The sequence below is a fragment of the Phycodurus eques genome, chromosome 1, assembly GCF_024500275.1.
Source record: "Phycodurus eques isolate BA_2022a chromosome 1, UOR_Pequ_1.1, whole genome shotgun sequence".
Taxonomy (NCBI): Eukaryota; Metazoa; Chordata; class Actinopteri; order Syngnathiformes; family Syngnathidae; genus Phycodurus; species Phycodurus eques.
In genome coordinates, this window is record NC_084525.1 from 472,762 (window position 1) to 494,325 (window position 21,564).

The 21,564-nt window shown below is 44.9% G+C and overlaps 1 protein-coding gene across 2 annotated transcripts in view; it reads left to right on the forward strand.

Moving 5' to 3' along the window:
* Nucleotides 1–21,564, forward strand: part of lamb2l (laminin, beta 2-like) — a 48,344-nt gene that overhangs the window by 13,832 nt on the left and 12,948 nt on the right. For both annotated transcript variants that reach the window (XM_061670631.1, XM_061670639.1), the window contains exons 3-18: nucleotides 2,004–2,179; nucleotides 6,156–6,291; nucleotides 6,449–6,522; nucleotides 7,363–7,551; nucleotides 8,008–8,071; nucleotides 8,933–9,135; nucleotides 9,418–9,538; nucleotides 10,286–10,474; nucleotides 10,801–10,980; nucleotides 11,729–11,841; nucleotides 11,998–12,077; nucleotides 12,165–12,321; nucleotides 14,577–14,717; nucleotides 15,671–15,832; nucleotides 15,939–16,060; nucleotides 21,115–21,235. In XM_061670631.1, coding sequence (XP_061526615.1) covers nucleotides 2,004–2,179; nucleotides 6,156–6,291; nucleotides 6,449–6,522; nucleotides 7,363–7,551; nucleotides 8,008–8,071; nucleotides 8,933–9,135; nucleotides 9,418–9,538; nucleotides 10,286–10,474; nucleotides 10,801–10,980; nucleotides 11,729–11,841; nucleotides 11,998–12,077; nucleotides 12,165–12,321; nucleotides 14,577–14,717; nucleotides 15,671–15,832; nucleotides 15,939–16,060; nucleotides 21,115–21,235 — 2,228 coding nt within the window. The remainder of the gene's footprint in view (nucleotides 1–2,003; nucleotides 2,180–6,155; nucleotides 6,292–6,448; nucleotides 6,523–7,362; nucleotides 7,552–8,007; nucleotides 8,072–8,932; nucleotides 9,136–9,417; nucleotides 9,539–10,285; nucleotides 10,475–10,800; nucleotides 10,981–11,728; nucleotides 11,842–11,997; nucleotides 12,078–12,164; nucleotides 12,322–14,576; nucleotides 14,718–15,670; nucleotides 15,833–15,938; nucleotides 16,061–21,114; nucleotides 21,236–21,564) is intronic.

Sequence of the window (21,564 nt, forward strand, 5' to 3'; positions counted from 1 at the left end):
CTGTGTTGCTCCCTCTTGCTGATGAGACCTGTGATTCGGTGGTGCAGAGAGAGTGTTTACATGGGTCAAGTAAGGGGGACGAAGAGCTGTTTCACACCGAAGTCCATTAAAGCAATTACTTTCTGGACTGTCAGCCCGCGTTCAAAATGTAAAGTCCTGGTTAGAGGTTGCACCAAAACAAAGAATGCCTTTCATAGATCATTTTTCCCTTGAGACTATGTTAGTTCCGGGATGCACATGTCATGAAAACAATGAGACCCAACCCAGGAACAATGAGTCCCTGCAATTTAGCATCACGGAATACAGATACAGTAATCACGGTTCTAGTTGTTGCTCAATTTTTTGATACTGTTTGTACAATATTCTTGTGTTATCCATTGCTCTTGCTCTCTCTCAATATATTAATGTGTTTAGGCCTGTCACAATAGCAAATATTTTAGGACAATATATTTTCCCGAAAGCTATCAGGACAAATGATATTGTCGTTGATGTTTTTTATGATACTGATATAATGATGTTCGAGCATAATAATGCAAGTACATCCTTTTTAAGAACAATTCACTTTTAATTCTAATTCTAAGAATAATTAACATCGACATTGTAATATCGAACAATAAATAAAGATGAAAAAAACAGAACAAGGCTCTGTTAACAAAAATTGCACTTCAGTCACTAGAGTCATTAATGCCTTAACAGGCAATATACTGCCAATCAAGTTTCCAGTTGGTTAAGAAAAAGTGCCAAGCAGCAACATTAATAACAAGACAACAAGTAGATCAATGCAAGACTTGTACTGCTCTTCCAAAGTCTGCAGCCTTTCTTGAAACGCAGCTTTGTCAACATGTTCCATGGTTATACTGGACTGTATATGATGTGAGCAGCCGTGCGCCATATACGCTGTCACTTTTGTATTCGCATTGTTTGGGTAAAGGGTTCCATCATTACAAGCTGACGGGAGATGAGAAATGTCCCTCCATGTTTTTGTTCCCAGAATCCCAGCTGAACAGGTTGGGTGGGATAGTTGTGTTTAAAATGGATTTTGTCACTTTGAGGTTTTAAGTTGTGTTGACGTTGTTGCGACTTCAAACAAATTCGACATACCAGCTCGTTGGTGTTAGCGGGAGAGCCGCATTCATCTGGCTTGAATCCAAAATGTTCCCACATTGTCGCGGCGATGTTAAGATTTGTAATAAATTCCATTTTTGCAGCTTCCAGCTCGGCGTCAGAAAACTAACTGCCCGCATTTCAAAAGCGCACACGGACACAGCCAATCAGATGGCGGGTCCCCGCCCTTCACTATCTCTGTTTGGTTTGGAGACCACGTTGGGTTTCATGTTTCTGCTTTCACGTTGCGTACATTTTTTTTTCTTCCTCAAATGACTGGGCCCTTGTACGCACCTTCTGTTTTTTTTGTTGTTTTTTTTTGCTGCACCATTCAGAAATTAGGGCGCATATGCAACCGAATTAGTCGCACTCTAGAGTCCTGTCTCACCCCAAAAAATAAAATGAATACATTGGACTTCCTGCACCCACACCGGTGTCCTATAGCTCTGCGTCCCAAGACGCAGATTGATCTTACTTTATGCGTACCTGCTAATTTTTATGCGTCTCAGACGCCGGACGCACATCAAACGAGATCAGTGCCTTTTTAATACCTGGCCTGAAAGACCATTGAAACCCACTTTTCTATATGTCAGTGGATCACTTTGTTACTTTGTTTCCTTTTCTTTGCTGTCTCACCATAATGGACCGGCGCGTCGCATTTGCGTGGACACCTTTGAATGCACCTCGGTCTGCCGCGAGCTTGCCGACGGCCCGCTGGAAGTGGCCATCTCGGTCGGCCGTTAACAGTTACCAGTTTGGATGATAAGCAATATAGAAAACGGATGTATGAATTGACATATACAGCAACTTGTATGAATATTGAAACAATGCAAGTAGTCAAATGAAGTGTCTTGGGCAAGTTTCCATGCCATGCTTTGACTTTAGTCATCATCCTCCAGCTCTAGCCTCAAGTGTGTCTGGACAAGACCTGCCATCAAGTCCGCACGGCTGCACGGACGGGAGCTGCTACCCTGCCACTGGGAACCTTTTGATTGGACGGGCTGTGAACCTAAGCGCCACCTCTACTTGCGGGCTGGACGGTCCAGAGCACTACTGCATTGTCAGCCATCTCCAGGTCACTTATTCTATTCATTGTTTTTTTTTTACATTAATCCTTCTCACCCTTTTACATTACAGCTATTCACATTTTACTTTTCAATTTTAAGTGCACGTGGGGAATATTTGTCCACCTTACTGCTCTTTTATCACCTGTTATAAATGCAAAGCAAAATTGTTTGTTCTCTCTTACATGGCTTTATTCGTCTGTCATCTCTCTCCATCTCCATTCATCTTTAATGCTTGTTTGTTTGTTTTGTTTTTGTTGAATGGTTTCCATGAGCAGGGCGTCGACCTACCTGCTCTATCTTTCAGTATGTGTTACACATTCAGTATACATACTGTAAACCACGTAAAGCCTCTTTGTCAACCTTCATTTTTTGGTACACACTTTGCTCTTCAACCAGTGTATTTTTTGCCATCTCTGCAAAAAAAACAAAAACAAAAAAAAAACCATGTCATAGGGGGAAGAAGGCAATTGCCGCATTTTCCCGCCTGTGTGGCTCCCTTTGGATATACAGTAAGTCATGGAACCAGAAAGCTTTCAATCTGAATCAGGCCTTGATCATGTATGGATGAAAAACTGAGAGCGTAAATGACATATCTGCCAGTGTTTACTGTTGCGTAAGGGTAGAGCGGATAAACCTGCTTGCCTCAAGACACAATCAATTGTATATCCATCCATCCATCCATTTTCTGAGCCGCTTCTCCTCACGCGGGTCGCGGGCGTGCCGGAGCCTATCCCAGCTGTCATCGGGCAGGAGGCGGGGTACGTCCTGAACTGGTTGCCAGCCAATCGTAGGGCACATAGAAACAAACAACCATTCGCACTCACAGTCAGTCACAGTTTTAGAGTCTCCAATGAATGCATGTTTTTGGGATGTGGGAGGAAAGCGGAGTAATATCAGATATAGGTCAATTGAAAGAAAATGGAAACAGGACAAAAAAATGGACATTCATTCATTAATAGTTACCTTCTGTCACACCGTTAAATGTAAAACAAACTCATCCGGTGTGCAGCTATAGTTTTGTTGTTTCTCCTTCTAAATGACGCTTGACGTGCTTCGTGATGTGTGCGCTGTATACGTACATGGGTTTGCAGCTACAAGTACGTACATGTACCTCAATGCCTCCAGGGGAACTAGATTGATGTGAGACCTCGATTCAAGAGGCCCTCTGCAACTGTAGGGGGCAGGAAATGGTTGACAACCTGTTACACCATGAAACCAGGTGTGGACCTTTGTTCGCAACTGTCTTACACGTCAGTGTTAAAATGTCAAGTTCATCAATCGTGGAGTTGACAAAAACTGGTCATGAACGTTTTTCTCAGATTCCGTGGTTGTATTGCGAGGAGAGGTGGTACGTTTCGGCGGCTGCTGTTAATCGTATTGTGTCGATGACCTTTAGTGGCCCCGGGACGAGGAGCGAGAGGATTGGGGGGGAAAGGTAACCTGACAGGGCCGTTGGCTCAGGAAGCAACTAGTGCAGCGAAACTACGGAGGGCAAACGCAATCTGTTCCCTGATATTGGAAGCTGCCGACTTACACAGTTTGTGGATCTGTGCAAGTGGCACATGCGTTTGCTTTGAATATAAGGCTGCTTACGTCACATTACTTGGAACGTATATTTCCCGTTGGGTTAGGTCAGGGAGAGGGCAGCACATTGAACTATTGGTTAGCATGTCTGCTTCACAAGTCCGGGATTCGAATCTCGGCTTCCTCCCATATTGCAAAAACATGCGTGTTAGGTTAATTGAAGAGTGTGAATGTGAGTGTAAATGGTCGCTTGTCTATATTTGCCCTGTGATTTGCTGGTGACCAATCCAGTGCGTTCCCCCAGGGTCTGCTGCCGCCCCAGAATAGCAATAAAGGGAGCGTCCCTAGAGTGGGAATGAGCTGATATCATGAGGAAACCTAATGGGGGTTGTTGGTGCACTTTTTCTGTAAAGCCCTTCTTTGTGCTTTTCAAATTAACATTGGACTTACATCAGTGTTTTGTTTCAACAGAACGCTGATCGGCCTCGACTAATTGTGCACGAATAAGGGCTCGGAGTGGAGCGCGAGAGTATGAGAGAGATTTAAAGCCCCACACAATATAAGCACCTTATCTACTGTGATTCAACATCAATCACTTCCTCAAGCCTCCCAGGGGCAGCCCATTCCTCCCAAAGATAAAACTGAAACAGATGATAAAGAAAATGACACATCCACTTTACTGAAAGATGCATAGGCCACTCAACAGTGAGGAATGTTTTTTCTCCACACGATACCCCATGTTATTGCACCACATTACGTGTTTTTTGTTTTTGAACTTTTGACATAGTTTCGAACGTTTTACATTATTATATTATAGAAATAATATATCACTCTTCTTACATTATATTTGGTGTCCATTGTGACTTAAGTTTAAGATACCAAATATGGTTCCTTTTCCTTTTACAGGAATACTCAGGTGGTCCATTTACACAAGACAATGACAACAAAAGACGAAATTGCATTTTTTTTGGATGCTGCGTTTTGGGGACTAGGTCTCAGATAGCAGCCTTTGGAACCGAGCAAATAAATCTATGAGCATAAGTTTAGTTCGCCTGGGTTGATTCTTACCCTCTTTCATTTAAATGAGCGTAACCTTCACATTAGGGTTAGGGTTAGGGTTGATCATCACAGGGCTGCCATGTCAATGCGCCACATTCAACATGGCCACCGCATAGGCACGGGAGGCATGTCTTTTGAAACTTTCCGTGACCCGGAAATACGTCAGTCCTATTCTCTCCCTGCATTGCGCCACAGCGCCAGTAACCAACAGGAGCCAATTCTGGAACTTTGGACTTTGTCGGCGGCAGTTTAAGTGATAAATGGAAACTATTTTTGGGCACATTGTTCATTTCCAACGGTCCGTTTTATCTGATATCCCTTATATCGGGGAGCGTTTTATCGAGTTTCCTGAATTTAATAGTCTATGCATTCACTGCAGTTTAGATTTAGAGCGGGTGTTTTTTTAAATGTGTTTATTTATTTTGTTTGGGCAAATGTGGGTGTGTATGACACTGATTAGCATATTTCAATGTCAGACTTGCATTGATGATGCATATGGTTTTTAAACTGTAGTTATACACTTGACACTGCATTCTCATAAATTGACAGATTTCTGAAACATCAGATTTTTATCCACATTCAGATGTGAGGGCATCCAATTTTCTTTGGGTTTTTTTCTCCTTACGTTGCCATGACGCGTATCCCAATTTTGCCATTTAGTTTCCCAAAAATTGAAAATGTCACTTGAACCATGTCGCGCAAATCCAGCATTGTTGGACACAAGCCACCTTCGTCGCACATGCAAAGAAATTCCATTAAAGTCGAGCATCTTTACTAGTCATGTCATCAGCTTAATCACTCCTGACAACAACCGAATTAGGAAACTCTAGGCTGGATTCCAATGCTTCTGTGTGCCAGCCTCATCGACTCTGCTCCCTTTTTCGTGGCCCCCCTCTCCAAACCCCTTTACTGCCTGCCTCATCATGCCCCTTGTTCTCTGCAGGTCCATTCTGTGTCCCCAACTGTTGAGAACCCTTTCCACTTGCATGCCCACTTCATGCACCTGTGCCCTTCCGTCTTGCACATTATTTTACTCATTTGCCAGTTGCCACACACGCACACACACACACACACACACACACACACACACACGCACCTTCATTCAGGCGCCACATCCTTATGTCTTTCCCATGGCCCCTTTACTCCTCTCTTGATTCATACCAGCAATGGAATGTTTATTAGGACCTAATTACGCCGCTTTGTCATTCATAACGGTTACATTGGCAAATCAATGTCGCGGTGTGTATTAGTAGTACACACTAGAAGTGTTCCAGTTACGCGGTTGTATCTTTTGAAACCGGTTATTTCATTAGGCGGCGTGAATCCTCCCAATTCAAAGCTACCTACGTGCGGCAATCTTTCTTTGATTTTCTCTTTCTCTTTTTTCTCCTTTCCCAACAGGAGTCAGACAAATGTTTTGATTGTAACTCCCAGCATCCGTATGAGCCGTACCGACACAGAAACAGCCACCGCATCGACAACGTGATCTACCTCATGGACAGTAACGGAGACACCACGTGGTGGCAGTCTGCTAACGGTGTGTACACATTTATAGTTTCACTGTTTCGAATTTGTCAGTTGTAGTGTGTTTGAAACTATGATCTCAAATGGTGTCCAAAGTATTACGTGTAAGTATGCTCAATTGTCTGAGAGAATGTGTACAAGTTTGACCCACAGTGATGTACTTCTGACAGGAGAAGAGAATGTCAGCATTCGATTAAACCTGGAGGCAGAATTCCACTTCACACATCTCATTATGAAGTTCAAGGTGCACACTCTTGCATGCATGAGTTTGTTTGATGGTCTTGTGGTTGACATTTGAATGACTCCAAGGTCTGTTAACCTAAAGGGTGTTTATTTCTTGTTGTGTTGATGATTATGTTGTACATTATACATTGTAATTGTAATATACGGCAGTAACTCCAATTCCCTATTAGTCCACACTCAATTTGCCCTCATTGTTCCCTTTGGGCTTCTGATTGGCTAACATTGCATTATGGGCAGGAGTCATAGTAATAACTGTTGCTACATTTGCCATAGTTTTTATAATCGTAATTTTTTAATGGAAACTATTGATAATAGCCTAATAAAATCCTAGAATGATCACTTTTGTTTTGTCTTTTTTTTTTTTTTTTTTACTGAAAGGTGGTTAAGAGTGGCCCCAAATAAGATTTCAGATTATAGGTTTTTTGAAATAAAAAAGATTTTTACTAACCTCAATTTTAACTTTGTACAGGACACAAATGGAAATTTAACATTGCAACCCCAGATAAGAAAATGATATATCATGTATGTATTTGTTTTTAGTTTTTCAAGTCAAAGTAAAATCAAACGATCGCTATCATAATGACTCTTGTTTTAGTTACCAAATAAGGTATAAAAAGGCCTGTAAAGTTACTGTATGCAGTGATAACGCGAATGACTTTTGTAAGGCCATCAAATATGAAAAAAAAAAAAAAAAAGTTATCTAACATAGCAAAATTCAAGCCTTCTTCACATCTGCGTTGGGTGCCCTTTGCATATGAGGTAACTAAAGGAATGGGATATTCAGTTGAAATATGAGGAATCATCAGAGTGCAGTTCAAATGTTTTACATTTTCCCCCGCAGACTTTCCGCCCAGCAGCTATGATCATTGAGCGTTCAGCTGATTTTGGACGTACGTGGCGTCCGTACCGCTACTTCGCTTCCAACTGCACCAAGACCTTTCACGGTATCCCCTCTAACGGCCTGCACCATATCAACGACATCATCTGTGAGGAACGCTACTCCGACATCGAGCCCTCCACCAATGGGGAGGTAAGCTGTGGAGGGTCTCCTTGTCTAAGCGAGATTCTGGACTGTAGCATCTTGGCTATTTGGCAGAAATATATACATGCAGAACCAAAATAAAGCTGTGGATGAGAGAGAAGGTGTCGCACATTTTCAATTCAGTTGAATGCTGAAGCCTTGAATATGTGTCGTGGCTCACGGTGGACGTGAGATAGGCGACCAAAACAGAAAGGCTTCAGGGAAGTTGACATAGCTGAGAGGTTTTTCCACCAACATGCCCCCGAAACACAAAAATACCTGCCAAAAGAAGGACCACCTTGATTGGGGTTAACAGGATCTTTGAATCTATTTTGTGGACATGCATATTATCCTGGTGGCAGCTATGACGTCAGTAAATTGAAGAGGAGGTTCTCTTACCTCACAAATGAATTGAATTCTTCTCTCTTGTCCCATTTTTTTGAAATGTATTTTTTCCCATCTAAGGTAATTTACAAAGTGTTGGATCCTGCCATTCATGTGAAAGACCCTTACAGCTTGGACATTCAAGGTAACGTAACAAGAAGCACTAAACATCTAATAATGCAGGTGAACATATGAACCAAGCTCACTTGGTGGCCACTTCAAATGCTAACCTGTATTCTGTTTTTGTTCTAATATTAACAGTTGTTGACCAATTATTACAGTTGTACAAAAGTTAAAAATGCCTTTTCAGTTAATAAAAGGTTTAGGATGATGACAGTTTGACCTTGAAATGTATTCTTTCTTTTTTCATTTCCTATAGTAAAAGTTATTTCAAAATCTCAACAATTGGAGGTTTACCAGTGTCCCGCAATGTGCTCGATGAATGGGTTAAAAAAAAAAAAAAAGAATCATTTAACACAACAATGTCAGATTTCTTGAGAAAATGTTGCTTCATCTTGTCATTTATGTGTGGATAATAACTCCACACAACAGCTACACTTAAAAACGTAATACATTTATGAAGACGTAGGAATTATTACCACTCCATTTTAATTGAACATTAGCATAATAATTCTCAAAATGATCAGTAGTCCCCATAGCCACAATGTCATGTATTTTTTCACTTTCAAATTCATTCTGAGGGCCAGATTGTACCCCCGAGCAGGCCAGTTTTAGCTCACGGGCCGTACGTTTGACATTCCGGTTCTAAACCAAGAGTTCATTATTTGATTCGATTGAATTGCTTGTACGTTAATAATAGGTGTCATCGAGAAACAAGGCCTTATTTTGATTTCGCATCCTTGATTTTATGTTCCACAACCCTAAATCTATAATATACAATATCGTCAAACATTCTTTGTACCAAACTTTGTTTTTACAAACTCGTTTTACCTTAACGCATTGTCATTTTTGCTCATAAACGATGTTGATTATTTATCTTCACTAGAGCTCCTGCGTATCACCAACCTGCGCATTAACTTCACAAAATTGAACACTCTGGGAGACGACCTTCTGGACAGACGCTCTGACGTGCTCCAAAAATATTACTACGCCATCTACGAGCTGGTGGTCAGAGGAAGCTGCTTTTGTTACGGACACGCCTCAGAGTGCGCCCCGGTGCCAGGAGTTGATACGCGAGAGAACGGCATGGTGGGATGACAATGGTTTTTGTTTTTTTGACCTCTGCCAAGATTTGTTTTTGTCCCCGCAGTTGCCATCGTTGCTGAGTTAGTTAAGGTCGTTCGTTTTTGGGTGTGTCCAACATCGTTCAGTTTTATTTGAATTGGATCCAAATTTGGTATCTTTGTAACAATACTTAAGATCTCGACATGGCCCCAAAATAAGACAAGCTTGTCAAGCCACGTTTGGCTTGACAAGCTTGACGAACATTTTATGTGCTTGTGAAATTCACACATTCTTTCATTTGGCCAGATCCACGGTCGGTGTGTTTGCAAACACAATACAGAGGGCCTGAACTGTGAGCGTTGCCAAGATTTCCACCACGACCTGCCATGGAGACCGGCTGAGGCAGAAAACCCGCACACCTGTAGAGGTAGAAACACAAGACAACTCGGATATGGCTGACTTTTTTTGTGTAAAGGAAGCTGTTTTGTGGAGTAACTACATGTCAAAGACACATATACGTATGTTGTTGCGAACCAGTCAGGAGAGCAGTGTTGTGTCCGTGTTGTTTCAAGATTCTGAAAGTTTTAGCACTTCTATTCAATGACTCGACTTCTTTAACTTCTGACGGTGTCAATTTTGTTGAAATCTTCGTATACATCTATCAGAGACAACTGAGTTATGATACAGTGGAGGGTTGACTACATTTCAGTGTATGTTTCTTTCTTTGTCATCCTAATGTATACTGAGACATAAAGTGTTGGAGCAAACAGTTTGGACTGAGACAAGTGTACCACTTTTGTCGCTACGTTACTTATTCCTGGTCCTTCTCATATTTCTCCTCTTTGCCATCGCTGGTACACCTGTATGGTGGCATCTCCCATCAAGACACGGCAAAACACATATGTTGACTTAATTGCTTTCAAAGATTCTAATGAGATATGCTGTTTTTTGAGTTTTGCTCCTGGTTTTCCTTCAACGATTTCTGTGACTTTTTAGTCTTTTTTTCTAACATTTTGATCTGTGTACAAATTTTACAATTGAGAGGAATTATACATTTGACTGTAATTGCAATTGCAATATTTTATTTGCGTGGTTAGGCTGCTGCATAATCCTGTTTAAGCTTTGATGAAGGACGTTTTGAAGCACAATAACGCGCATTTGCTCTATTCTACAGTGTGTAACTGCAATGGCCACTCAAACCGGTGTCACTTTGACATGGCTGTGTATTTGGCCACTGGCAACTTCAGCGGAGGAGTGTGTGATGACTGTCTGCACAACACCATGGGACGCAACTGTGAGATGTGCAAACCTTTCTACTATCAAGACTCGAATAGGGACATCAGAGACCCGCAGGTTTGTGTTGGTGAGTCAAGCATTGCATTGATCAGGCCAGAACATATATTTTCCTGCTGCTCAAAAAAACAATCACTTAAAAGTAAAAGCAACATGAATGCTGAGTTTAAAGTTCAAAGGTACGTATTTCAGAAGTGTATAATGTGCGGACAACCGTGACTGGTTCTTCCGTATTGATCTTTTTAATATTGGGTATAATTGCTCATTTTGAGTGTAAACCTCCACCAAATTGAACCAATTTCTAAAAGCTCTTCGTCAGTGATAATAACGTACTGTATGCATGCATAGATGTGAGTGATTAACTTGGTCTTTTTCTGTCCTTTGTGTGTTTGGCAGCCTGCGACTGTGACCCTGTGGGCTCAACGGAGGGAGGAATGTGTGACAGTCACACCGACCCAGACGCGGGCATGATCACTGGACAGTGTCGCTGCAAAGCCAACGTCAAAGGCTTGCGCTGCGACGACTGCAAGGAGGGTTACTTTGGACTCAGCCACAACGACCCGCTGGGTTGTCAGCGTGCGTATGCATATTTTTTTCCTCCTGCCCTTTATTTTCTTTATTATCAGTTTAAATATTGGAATTGTACTGAATTTAAAACTAGTGGTCAAGTAATCTTTTACAGTGTTCATAGCCAGTTTCTAGCTCCAAGGAGCTACCATCTTGCAGGCATGCACTGCATTTGGGGTTGATGAGGGGGCTGTTCCCAGGGCAGCATAGAGTCAAAGGTCTAACATATCTGCTTGAACTTCAACACGCTCCAAATGGGGAAAGTGAAGCGCAAGAGAAAGAATACACGAGGGTTATTGCTTCGAAGACAGTTAGAGTATTCAATGAACGTTTGGACAGTGGAAGGTAGCTCAAGTACGTGAAGAGAATCCATATTTGCCATTTTGGCGCATATCAGCATAGGCTTTATTTTATTTATTTTTTATTTATTTTTTTAAATCGGAACAGGCAACAAACGATCAATTTAAAACTGGGTTATTTAGGCTGCCGCCGCCGCGTGACTGTCTGTCTCCTGTAACGACTCTGTCCAGCAACCCTATGTGGTTACAGCAGAGTATTTACCTTCCATATCGATAATCACACACAGTACAACAACATCAATGGTCTCAATGAGTAACACTTGACGAAAAATGTTTTCGGTATCGGTGCTGAAAAAAACATATCATCGTATCACTATTTCAGACCTTTTTGTGATTGCATATTTGCGTGTGTGCGTGCGTGTGTGCGCGCGCGTGCGTGTGCGTGCGCCGGCCACCAGCTTGCAACTGTGATCCTCGTGGCATCATCACGATGGGAGCCCCATGCGATCAGATTAGCGGTGACTGCTCCTGTAAAAGATACGTCACCGGTCGCTACTGCATCCAGTGTCTGGTTAGTACGAGCCTTTCGTTTAAAAGTCAGACTGAGTTCAATGCTGCTCATTGACATGCCTGTTAGTTCGCATTCATTTTTCTTCTTGAATCACAATGTAGTCTTTTCAGATTGTATTATGTAGTTGCACATTGTAACTGTCATCTTTCTTTCCAGCCTGAATACTGGGGTCTCAGTAATGACCTAGCTGGTTGTAGACAATGTGACTGTGACTTTGGAGGAGCCGTCAACAAGAGGTAAACTTCCGACAAATTCGTACTCCAATGTTGAGATTGTATACGTTATGTGTGTGTTTCGGCGTTGTCGTCTGTTTATTATCTAAGGTGCATGATGGAGAATGGACAGTGTGACTGCAGGAGCCATCTGATTGGTCGACAGTGCTCCGAGGTGCAGCCTGGCTATTTCTGCGCCCCGCTGGACTTCTACAAATACGAGGCCGAAGGGGCCACCGGACACTCGCCGATTGACTCCGCTCTACCTGTGAGCGAACCACTTTTTTACGTTGACGGTCGCTCGGGCACGTGGCATGTCCTTATGACCGCCTAAAGGGCTTCTTCCAACTGACATGAGGAGAGTACAGACCACCATCCTCCTTGAAACGTTCAACTATGGCAGTCTAAATATGGTCCGACCTTGTGATAGCATCACTGTGCAGCTAAGAGGAAACGTTACGTCCTGCAAGATGTTATGGCTACAACAGATGAACGTTTGTTTTGACTCCACCGATGTTGTTTCAGGACTGCAGGTCCAAGTGCCCAATTCCAATTTAATACACTTTATTTACATTTCCAGCCATTTTGCTTATTTATCAACGCATCGCGAATGTAGCACAATCAGACCATATTCAGTTTTCAATGTTTTTATTGTAGATCAGCATTTTTTTTGATGTGTCTGTTTGTGTTGTTTGGGCAGACGTGTGTGTGTGTATACACAGAGGGTACGGAAGGTATTCATCCATCCATCCGTTTTCTGAGCCGCTTCTCCTCACGCGGGTCGCGGGCGTGCCGGAGCCCGTCCCGGCTATCATCGGGCAGGAGGCGGGGTACGCCCTCAACTGGTTGCCAGCCAATCGCAGGGCACATACAAACAAACAACCATTCGCACTCACATTCACACCTACGGGCAATTTAGAGTCGTCAATTAACCTAGCATGCATGAAATCATTTAAGTTATTTTTTTTCCTCATTAATGTACACACAACACCCCATACTGACAGAAAAAAATTGAAAGAATTGTTGACATTTTTGCAGATTTATTAAAAAAGAAAAAGTGAAATATCACACAGCCATAAGTCTTCAGACGCTTTGCTGTGACACTCATATATTGAACTCGGGTGCTGTCCATTTCTTATGATCATCCTTGAGACGGTTCTAGACCTTCATTGGAGTCCAGCTGTGTTTGATTATACTGATTGGACTTGAATAGGAAAGCCACACCCCTGTCTATATAAGACCATACTGCTCACAGTGCATGTCGGAGCAAATGAGAATCATGAGGTCAAAGGAACTGCCTGAAGAGCTCAGAGACAGAATTCTGGCAAGGCACAGATCTGGCCAAGGTTACAAAGAAATGTCTGCGTAACTTAAGGTTCCTAAGAGCACAGTGGCCTCCATAATCCTTAAATGGAAGAGGTCTGGGACGATCAGAACCCTTTCTAGAGCTGGCCATCTGGCCAAACTGACCAATCGGGAGAAGAGCCTCGGTGAGGGAGGTAAAGCAGAACCCAAAGATCTCAGTGGCTGAGCTCCAGAGATGCAATCGGGAGATGGGAGAAAGTTGTAGAAAGTCAACCATCACTGCCGCCCTCCACCAGTCGGGGCTTTATGGCAGAGTCGCACGACAGAAGCCTCTCCTCGGTGCAAGACACATGAAAGCCCGCATGGAGTTTGCTCAAAAACACCTGAAGGGGACTCCAAGATCGTGAGAAATAAGATTATCTAGTCGGATGAGACCCAGATAGAAACTGTTGGCCTTAATTGTAAGTGGCATGTGTAGAGAAAACCTGTCACCTGTCCAATCCAGTCCCAACAGTGAAGCACGGTGGTGGCAGCATCACGCTGTGGGGGTGTTTTTCAGCTGCAGGGACGGGACGACCGGTGGCAATCGAAGGAAAGATGAATGCGGCCAAGTACAGGGATATCCTGGACCAAAACCTTCTTCTTCTATTTCCACCTACCTGTAATCTGACCTTTTCTCCCATGAAGCCAGTCTGTTTCCTCTCCCCTCATCCATCCACCCCCCCCACGCCACTCTTTCCACTTCCAAGTTCATCCCTATGGGCAAGCTCAGACAGACCCTTTTCATCCACACTCTCACAACATTCCCCGGAATGTGACAAACGGCAAGTGCTGACTTCAAATTGTCAGTGAGGCAGCGGTGCAGGACACAAACTCTGAGGGGAAGTGCCTTCCGGGCCTTATCTTCTGGCGGATGCTTATGGGTAATGATTGCATGTAATGCAGATAATTAGTCGTTTTCTGCAGTGAACCATGTCATGCCGCTCATGAATGACTGCACTCCCTGCACTTTTTCAGACATCGGGTTGTTGGACAATACACTCGTCTTCCTTGTCAAAAATTTGCATACCGTTCTAAAGTGTATAAGGCCTTCTTCAAACAGATATTAAAATTTGTATGACTTTTGGGCATTCGCCTTTACATAGAGCTTCCACTGTTTGTTTGGCATTTTAATAGAATAGATTTTTAATTCACTCCTCTTCTCTCCTTCTCTCCAAGGGCAAAGTTCGACCTCAGGCAGAAACAGACTGCGTTCAGCACCTCAATAACCAGCTGAGAAGACACAGGCGTCACCGCCGTATCGCCAACCCACAACAACACCGCGCAGCACTGAGGCGAATCCGCCAGCTCCAACAGACAGTATGATAGAATCTTTCATTCACGCCCAAAGATCAGAGATCCACTGGTTGTTCCTTTATGCTTTTGTTTAATGAGAGAGCCCTTAGTTCCAAAAACGACTCCATTTAGACATTGAGTTGCAAGTTTCAAATTGTTATGACTTTGTAGCATCCAGGCCAGGTTTAACTTCACCCTCTAAGGCTCTTCTTGGTAGTTCAAAAAGAGCCTCCATTAACTGAAAAGTGTAATGTACCTAAAAACACACACATGTAGGTAGGCGCTACCGATCAATGCAAACTAGAACTAGTAGACATTCCAACAGCTTCTTCCCTCTTGCGGTCAACTTCTTAAACAGCTAACCTACAATTCCATTACAACATGCTGGCAATTTTTTGACTTGAGTTGGTTGTCACATTTGTGCGGGGCCAATGATGTATGACTCGTGCACTCGCTGTCGTTGTCTCGCCACGCTGCACTATTTGCATATACATCTGTATATATCTGTAACATTTGCACCACCGACATTGTCCCAGATGATCGCACGACTCGTCACTTTAAACCGCATACACTCCTTGACGTCTCGGCGCCCTTTGCACAATGGTCATTGCACCGGACTATTGCTATATGAGTCGTTCGAACTGCTCTAAGTTCTAGAGGACTCTGCATCTTTTTGCACAATTGTCCAAAAAAAAAAAAAGTACCGGCATTACCAGATAACTAGCAACCCTTTACTGCTCAGTGACTGTTTTTTTTTTTGTCAATGTCTTTCTGTCTCCAAAGTGTTCTCTGTCAATTGACTGTCTTTTGTCGTACTAGAGCGGCTCCAACTACCGGAGACAAATTCCTTGTGTGTTTTGGACATACTTGGCAAATAAAGATGATTCGGATTCTGATGTCAAATTCCAGCTTTTTGTGATATAAAACATTGGGACCAAAAATACATAATTTTACATATTGTTTTGTCTTTTTCCAAGCCGGATGTGAGGACCGTTTATAGAGAGGTCACCTTAAGTCACACAGTGACTTGGACCGGACCTGGTTTCGCCCGGGTCAAAGACGGTGCTGGCCTGGTGTTCAATATTGACAACATTCCCTACGCCATGGAGTACGACATCATGATCCGTTATGAACCTGAGGTTTGTGCATCACCAGCATCGCATAATGCTTCATTTTTGTTCCTTCTATAAAAGTCCTTTGAAACTAAAAGCTCTCTTTGTCTTTTATATGCTTGTTTGTGTTTAGTCCACAGAGGACTGGGAGGCCATAGTTAGTATAACATCTGTGAACCTCCCTTCCAGTCTCCGCTGTGGAAACCTTCTACCAACTGAGCAGCTCTACACAGTCACCTTGCCGCACCGCAGCAGGTACCGAAACACTCAGTAGCTTTAGTCACGCTGTAGTTCGACTTTTTGGGGGGCAGGGTTGGACTTTTTGGACTGTTACCAATTGGACCGCTCTCATTGCCCCAGTATTCCTAGTCGTGAAAGGGAATTGCCTCCATTAGGTTGCCTCAGGTGTCACGATGCCCGCTCTCAGCCGCTCTGTGATTATTTATCTCTTCCACTTGACCAAGTACCTCCTAAAAACTAGCTCTGGCAAGGCAAGTTCATGAATTTAACCCATTTCAAAATGGCAACAGACAATAGGAAGTTACTATATCATATTTTCCATTTTGATTGTTTTTCCACATTTGTAGCATAATCGATAGTTATAATTAACTATACATTTAGAACGTTGGCTATTACTGCATTGAGAATTGATTTAATCAGTTAAATGTAACCTGAAAGTAATGCCAAAATGTGAAAAAATAAGCACAAGTACATGAAAATCATGTTGAGGTATATCTGAAAATGAGTTGATTCCAGTTGTTTACATCATAATTTTACAGGGTGTTCAGAAAGTCACTTATATTTGTATTAACACCCATGTTTCAGTTTAGAATACAGGAGGTACTGTACATCCATCCACCGCTTATCCGAGGTCGGGTCGCGGGGGCAGTAGCTTCAGCAGGAACGCCCAGAGTTTCCTCTCCCCAGCCACTTCATCCAGCTCTTCCGGGGCATCCCGAGGCGTTCCCAGGCCGGCCGAAAAGTTTCTCCGGCGTGTCCTGGGTCGTCCCCGGGGTCTCCTCCCGGTGGGACGTGCCCGGAACGCCTCACCGGGGAGGCGTCCGGGAGGCATCCTAATCAGATGCCCCTGCGGAGGAAACTCACTTCGGCCGCTTGTATCCGGGATCTTGTTCTTTGGGTCAGGACCCACAGCTCTTGACCATAGGTGAGGGCAGGAACGTAGATCGACCGGTAAATCGAGAGCTTCGCCTTTCGGCTGAGCTCCTTCTTTACCACAACGGACCGATACAAAGTCCGCATCACGGCAGACGCCGCACCGATCCGCCTGTCGATCTCCCGTTCCGTTCTTCCCTCACTCGTGAACAAGACCCCAAGATACTTGAACTCCTCCACTTGGGGCAGGATCTCATCCCCGACCCGGAGAGGGCGCTCCAGCCTTTTCCGACTGAGGACCATGGTCTCAGATTTAGAGGTGCTGATTCTCATCCCGGCCGCTTCACACTCGGCTGCGAACTGCTCCAGTGAGAGTTGGAGGTCACGGCTTGATGAAGCCAACAGAACCACATCATCTGCAAAAAGCAGAGATGCAATACTGAGGCCACCAAACCGGACCCCCTCTGCGCCTCGGCTGCGCTTAGAAATTCTGTCCATAAAAGTTATGAACAGAATCGGTGACAAAGGGCAGCCTTGGCGGGGTCCAACCCTCACCGGAAAGGAGCCCGACTTACTGCCAGATATGCGGACCAAACTCTGACTCCGGTCGTACAGGGACCGAACAGCCCGTATCAGGGGGTTCGGTACCCCATACTTCCGAAGCATCCCCCCACAGGACCCCCCGAGGGACAGGGTCGAACGCCTTCTCCAAGTCCACAAAACACTGATTTAGACTGATTGGGCGAACTCCCATGCACCCTCGAGAACCCTGCCGAGGGTGTCGAGCTGGTCCACTGTTCCACGGCCAGGACGAAAACCACACTGCTCTTCCTGAATCTCAGATTCGACTTCCCGACGGACCCTCCTCTCCAGCACCCCTGAATAGACCTTACCAGGGAGGCTGAGGAGTGTGATCCCCCTTTAGTTGGAACACACCCTGGGGTGGTGGTCCCCCTTTTTAAGAAGGGGGACCACCACCCCAGTCTGCCCATCCAGAGGCACTGTCCCCGATATCCACGCGATGTTGCAGAGGCGTGTCAACCAGGACAGCCACACAACATCCAGAGCCTTGAGGAACTCCGGGTGAATCTCATCCACCCCCGGGGCCTTGCCACTGAGGAGCTTTTTAACCACCTCGGTGACCTCAAACCCAGAGATAGGAGAGCCCGCCTCAGAGAACCAGACTCTGCTTCCTCATGGGAAGGCGTGTCGGTGGAATTGAGGAGGTCTTCGAAGTATTCTCCCCACCGACTCACAACGTCCCGAGTCGAGGTCAGCAACGCCCCATCCCCACTATACACAGTGTTGGCGGTGCACTGCTTTCCTCTCCTGAGACGCCGGATGGTGGACCAAAATTTCCTCAAAGCTGTCCGGAAGTCTTTCTCCATGGCCTCACCGAACTCCTCCCATACCCGAGTTTTTGCTTCAGCGACCACCAAAGCTGCATTCCGCTTGGCCAGCCGGTACCCATCGGCTGCCTCAGGAGTCCCACAGGCCAAAAAGGCCCGATAGGACTCTTTCTTCAGCTTGATGGCTTCCCTCACCAACAGGTTCGGGGATTGCCGCCACGACAGGCACCGACCGACCACATTACGGCCACAGCTCCGGTCGACCGACTCAGCAATGGAGGCGCAGAACACGGTTCGCTCGGACTCGTTGTCCCCCGCCTTCCCGGAACATGAACATGAGCAAAGTTCTGTCGGAGGTGGGAGTTGAAACTCCTTCTGACAGGGGATTCTGCCAGATGTTCCCAGCAGACCCTCACAATACGTTTGGGCCCGCCACGTCGGACCGGCATCTTCCCCCACCATCGGAGCCAACTCACCACCATGCGGTGATCGGTTGACAGCTCCGCCCCTCTCTTCACCCGAGTGTCCAAGACATGCGGCCACAAATCCGATGACACGACCACAAAGTCGATCATCCAACTGCGACCTCGGGTGTCCTGGTGCCAAGTGCACTTGTGGACACCCTTATGCTTGAACATAGTGTTCGTTATGGACAATCCGTGATGAGCACAGAAGTCCAATAACAGAACACCGCTCGGGTTCTGATCGGGGGGGCCGTTCCTCCCAATCACACCCTTGCAGGTCATTGCTCACGTGAGCTTTGAAGTCCCCCAGCAGAACGATGGAGTCCCCAGCGGGAGCGCTCTCCAGCACCCCCTCCAAGGACTCCAAAAAGGGTGGGTACTCAGAACTGCTGTTTGGCGCAGAGGCACAAACAACAGTCAGGACCCGTCCCCCCACCCGAAGGCGGAGGGAGGCTACCCTCTCGTCCAACGGGGTGAGCCCCAACGTACAGGCGCCGAGCCGGGGAGCAATAAGTACACCCACACCAGCTCGACGCCTCTCACCGTGGGCAACTCCAAAGTGGAAGAGAGTCCAACCCCTCTCGAGAGGACTGGTACCAGAGCCCCAGCTGTGCGTGGAGGCGAGTCCGACTATATCTAGTCGGAACTTCTCGACCTCACACACCAGCTCGAGCTCCTTCCCCGCCAGAGAGGTGACATTCCACGTCCGTAGAGCCAGCTTCTGTAGCCGGGGATCGGATCGCCAAGGTCCCTCCCTTCGGCCACCGCCCAGCTCGCACTGCACCCGACCCCAATGGCCCCTCCCACAGGTGGTGAGCCCATGGGAAGGGTACTGTACATATGAATGACAATTATAAGCAATGTTCCAATAAAGACGGGTATTCTTCCTGGTCAAAACTTGTGGGGAGGAACTGTGGAACATGCGCTGGATCATCTATTTTTGTCTGTTCTTCTCGTCGTTTCTATGCTGAAATAAACTGATTTCTTACTGTATTGGTTATGCTTGTCAACTATAAAAAGCTACATTTTGTAGGGGGCTTGTAAGTGTACTGACCGTGTGCATTGTCAGTCTGAGAGATCTCGGAGCCGTCAATGTGTGCTCAAGTCACTAAAGCAAGTCTTAATGTGACTTTGTGTAGTTTTAAAGCTCCGGAACAGTTGCATCATGACATTGTTGTCACTTAAACTTGCCCTGGCCTGCACCACCCTGTGAGTCAGGTATTTGTATTCTTACCTCACTGTGCTCCACTTAACTATTTATTCTCTGATAGCAGGGCAAACATACCAAAAGGCTGTGCAATAAGAGTCAGCCATGGTGGTATTCCAGGGTGGCAATAGCTTTGTTTGATGAAGCTTAAAGAACAAAAAAAAACTGGAACTGTTAGAGGCAAAAAGAGAATGGTACAGTCTGGTAGATATTTGCACTACCCGTGACCAAGGTTTCCTTTCATTGCTTACATGTATTTTCAGTGATACATTTTGTTGTTCAAGGAAGCTGCGGTGAAATGCAGTTGGCTTGACTCGAGTGTTTGTCATATGCCAAATGGCGATGAATGTTTTCTGCATTCTGCAGGACCAAATTGCATGTGAAAGGTTAGGGGGGGGAAAAAAGGATATCCGCACCCTTTGGAGTCAAATGTCCAGTCGTTCATTGTCAATAAAAAAAAAAAAAAGTGAAGATGCGAGGGAGTCGACAACTATTATTCGACAATTAGAATAGCTGATCATCTTTTTTTTTTTTTTTTTTTTTTTTTTAACACATTAGTGGTATTTTTATGCTGAGCGTCAAAAAACGCTGCTGTAGTCGAGGTGCTGCATTCATTCGAAAGTGGACAAAGTCGGTGCAGGTGTCAAATATAACCGAGAAGCCCAACTTGACTCGTTTCAAAGTTCTAAAGAGCCTTTTTAGAACCTTTATTCATCTGGAACTAAGAGGCCAGCCTCTGCCTGAATCTAAATGTTGCGGTGGACCATAGCTTGCCTTCCGTTTTTCACTGCGGTTGGTCCAACAGCCAGGACTAATTAGCACAGTGACTTCAAAAACACAAAGAGAGCGGAAGGAGGCTAACGTCGGTGAAGTGAGCATGCACGCCAACGGAATATATTGTCAGTTGAACTTTTCCTGAATATTCATTCTCTCTCTTAGCCAGTGTGGACACATTTATGCATCCAACTTTGTGGGAACAGTTTGGGGAAGGTTTCCAGAGGGTTACTAATGTCACTACTTCTGGAAGAACCAGTCCATCAAATCCTTTAGACGTGAACTACAACATAGATAGAGCCAGCAGACCCTCTCCCAATTCCAACATCAGGGATGTTTGACCTCACAAATGTGCGCAAATTCCCACACAGTGCCGACGTACCGTATGTCGTCGTCTTTCAGATTCATCCAGATGCCGAGGCCCTTCTGTTTTGAGCCAAATAATCATTACGTGGTTGCCATCCGCTTCCAGCGCCACGGAGTGACACACAGACATCTCACTGCCTTCATTCTTATTGATTCGGTAAGTTGAGACGGCAACCCCCACCTCCATTCTATTAGTCTATTATTTTGTTTTCTCTTTTTGATACATCGGCCTTGATTTTGAATGATTACCAGTACTTTGTGTGCGGTGTCATGCGTGCAGTACATTGAAAAGTGAAAGTGCCCCTTTTCTGTAGCCCATTTGTATTCTTCATTCATCAATATTTGAACAAATAACAATTACCCACTCTGTCGTCCAAGTGTTTTAATGTCTAACAGGCATTTATTGGAGTCCCTGGGAGAATTGTACATATGTCGCTATTTCCTTTACCTTGAGTAAAGCCCCATTTCCAGCTGAAGAAAACCAGC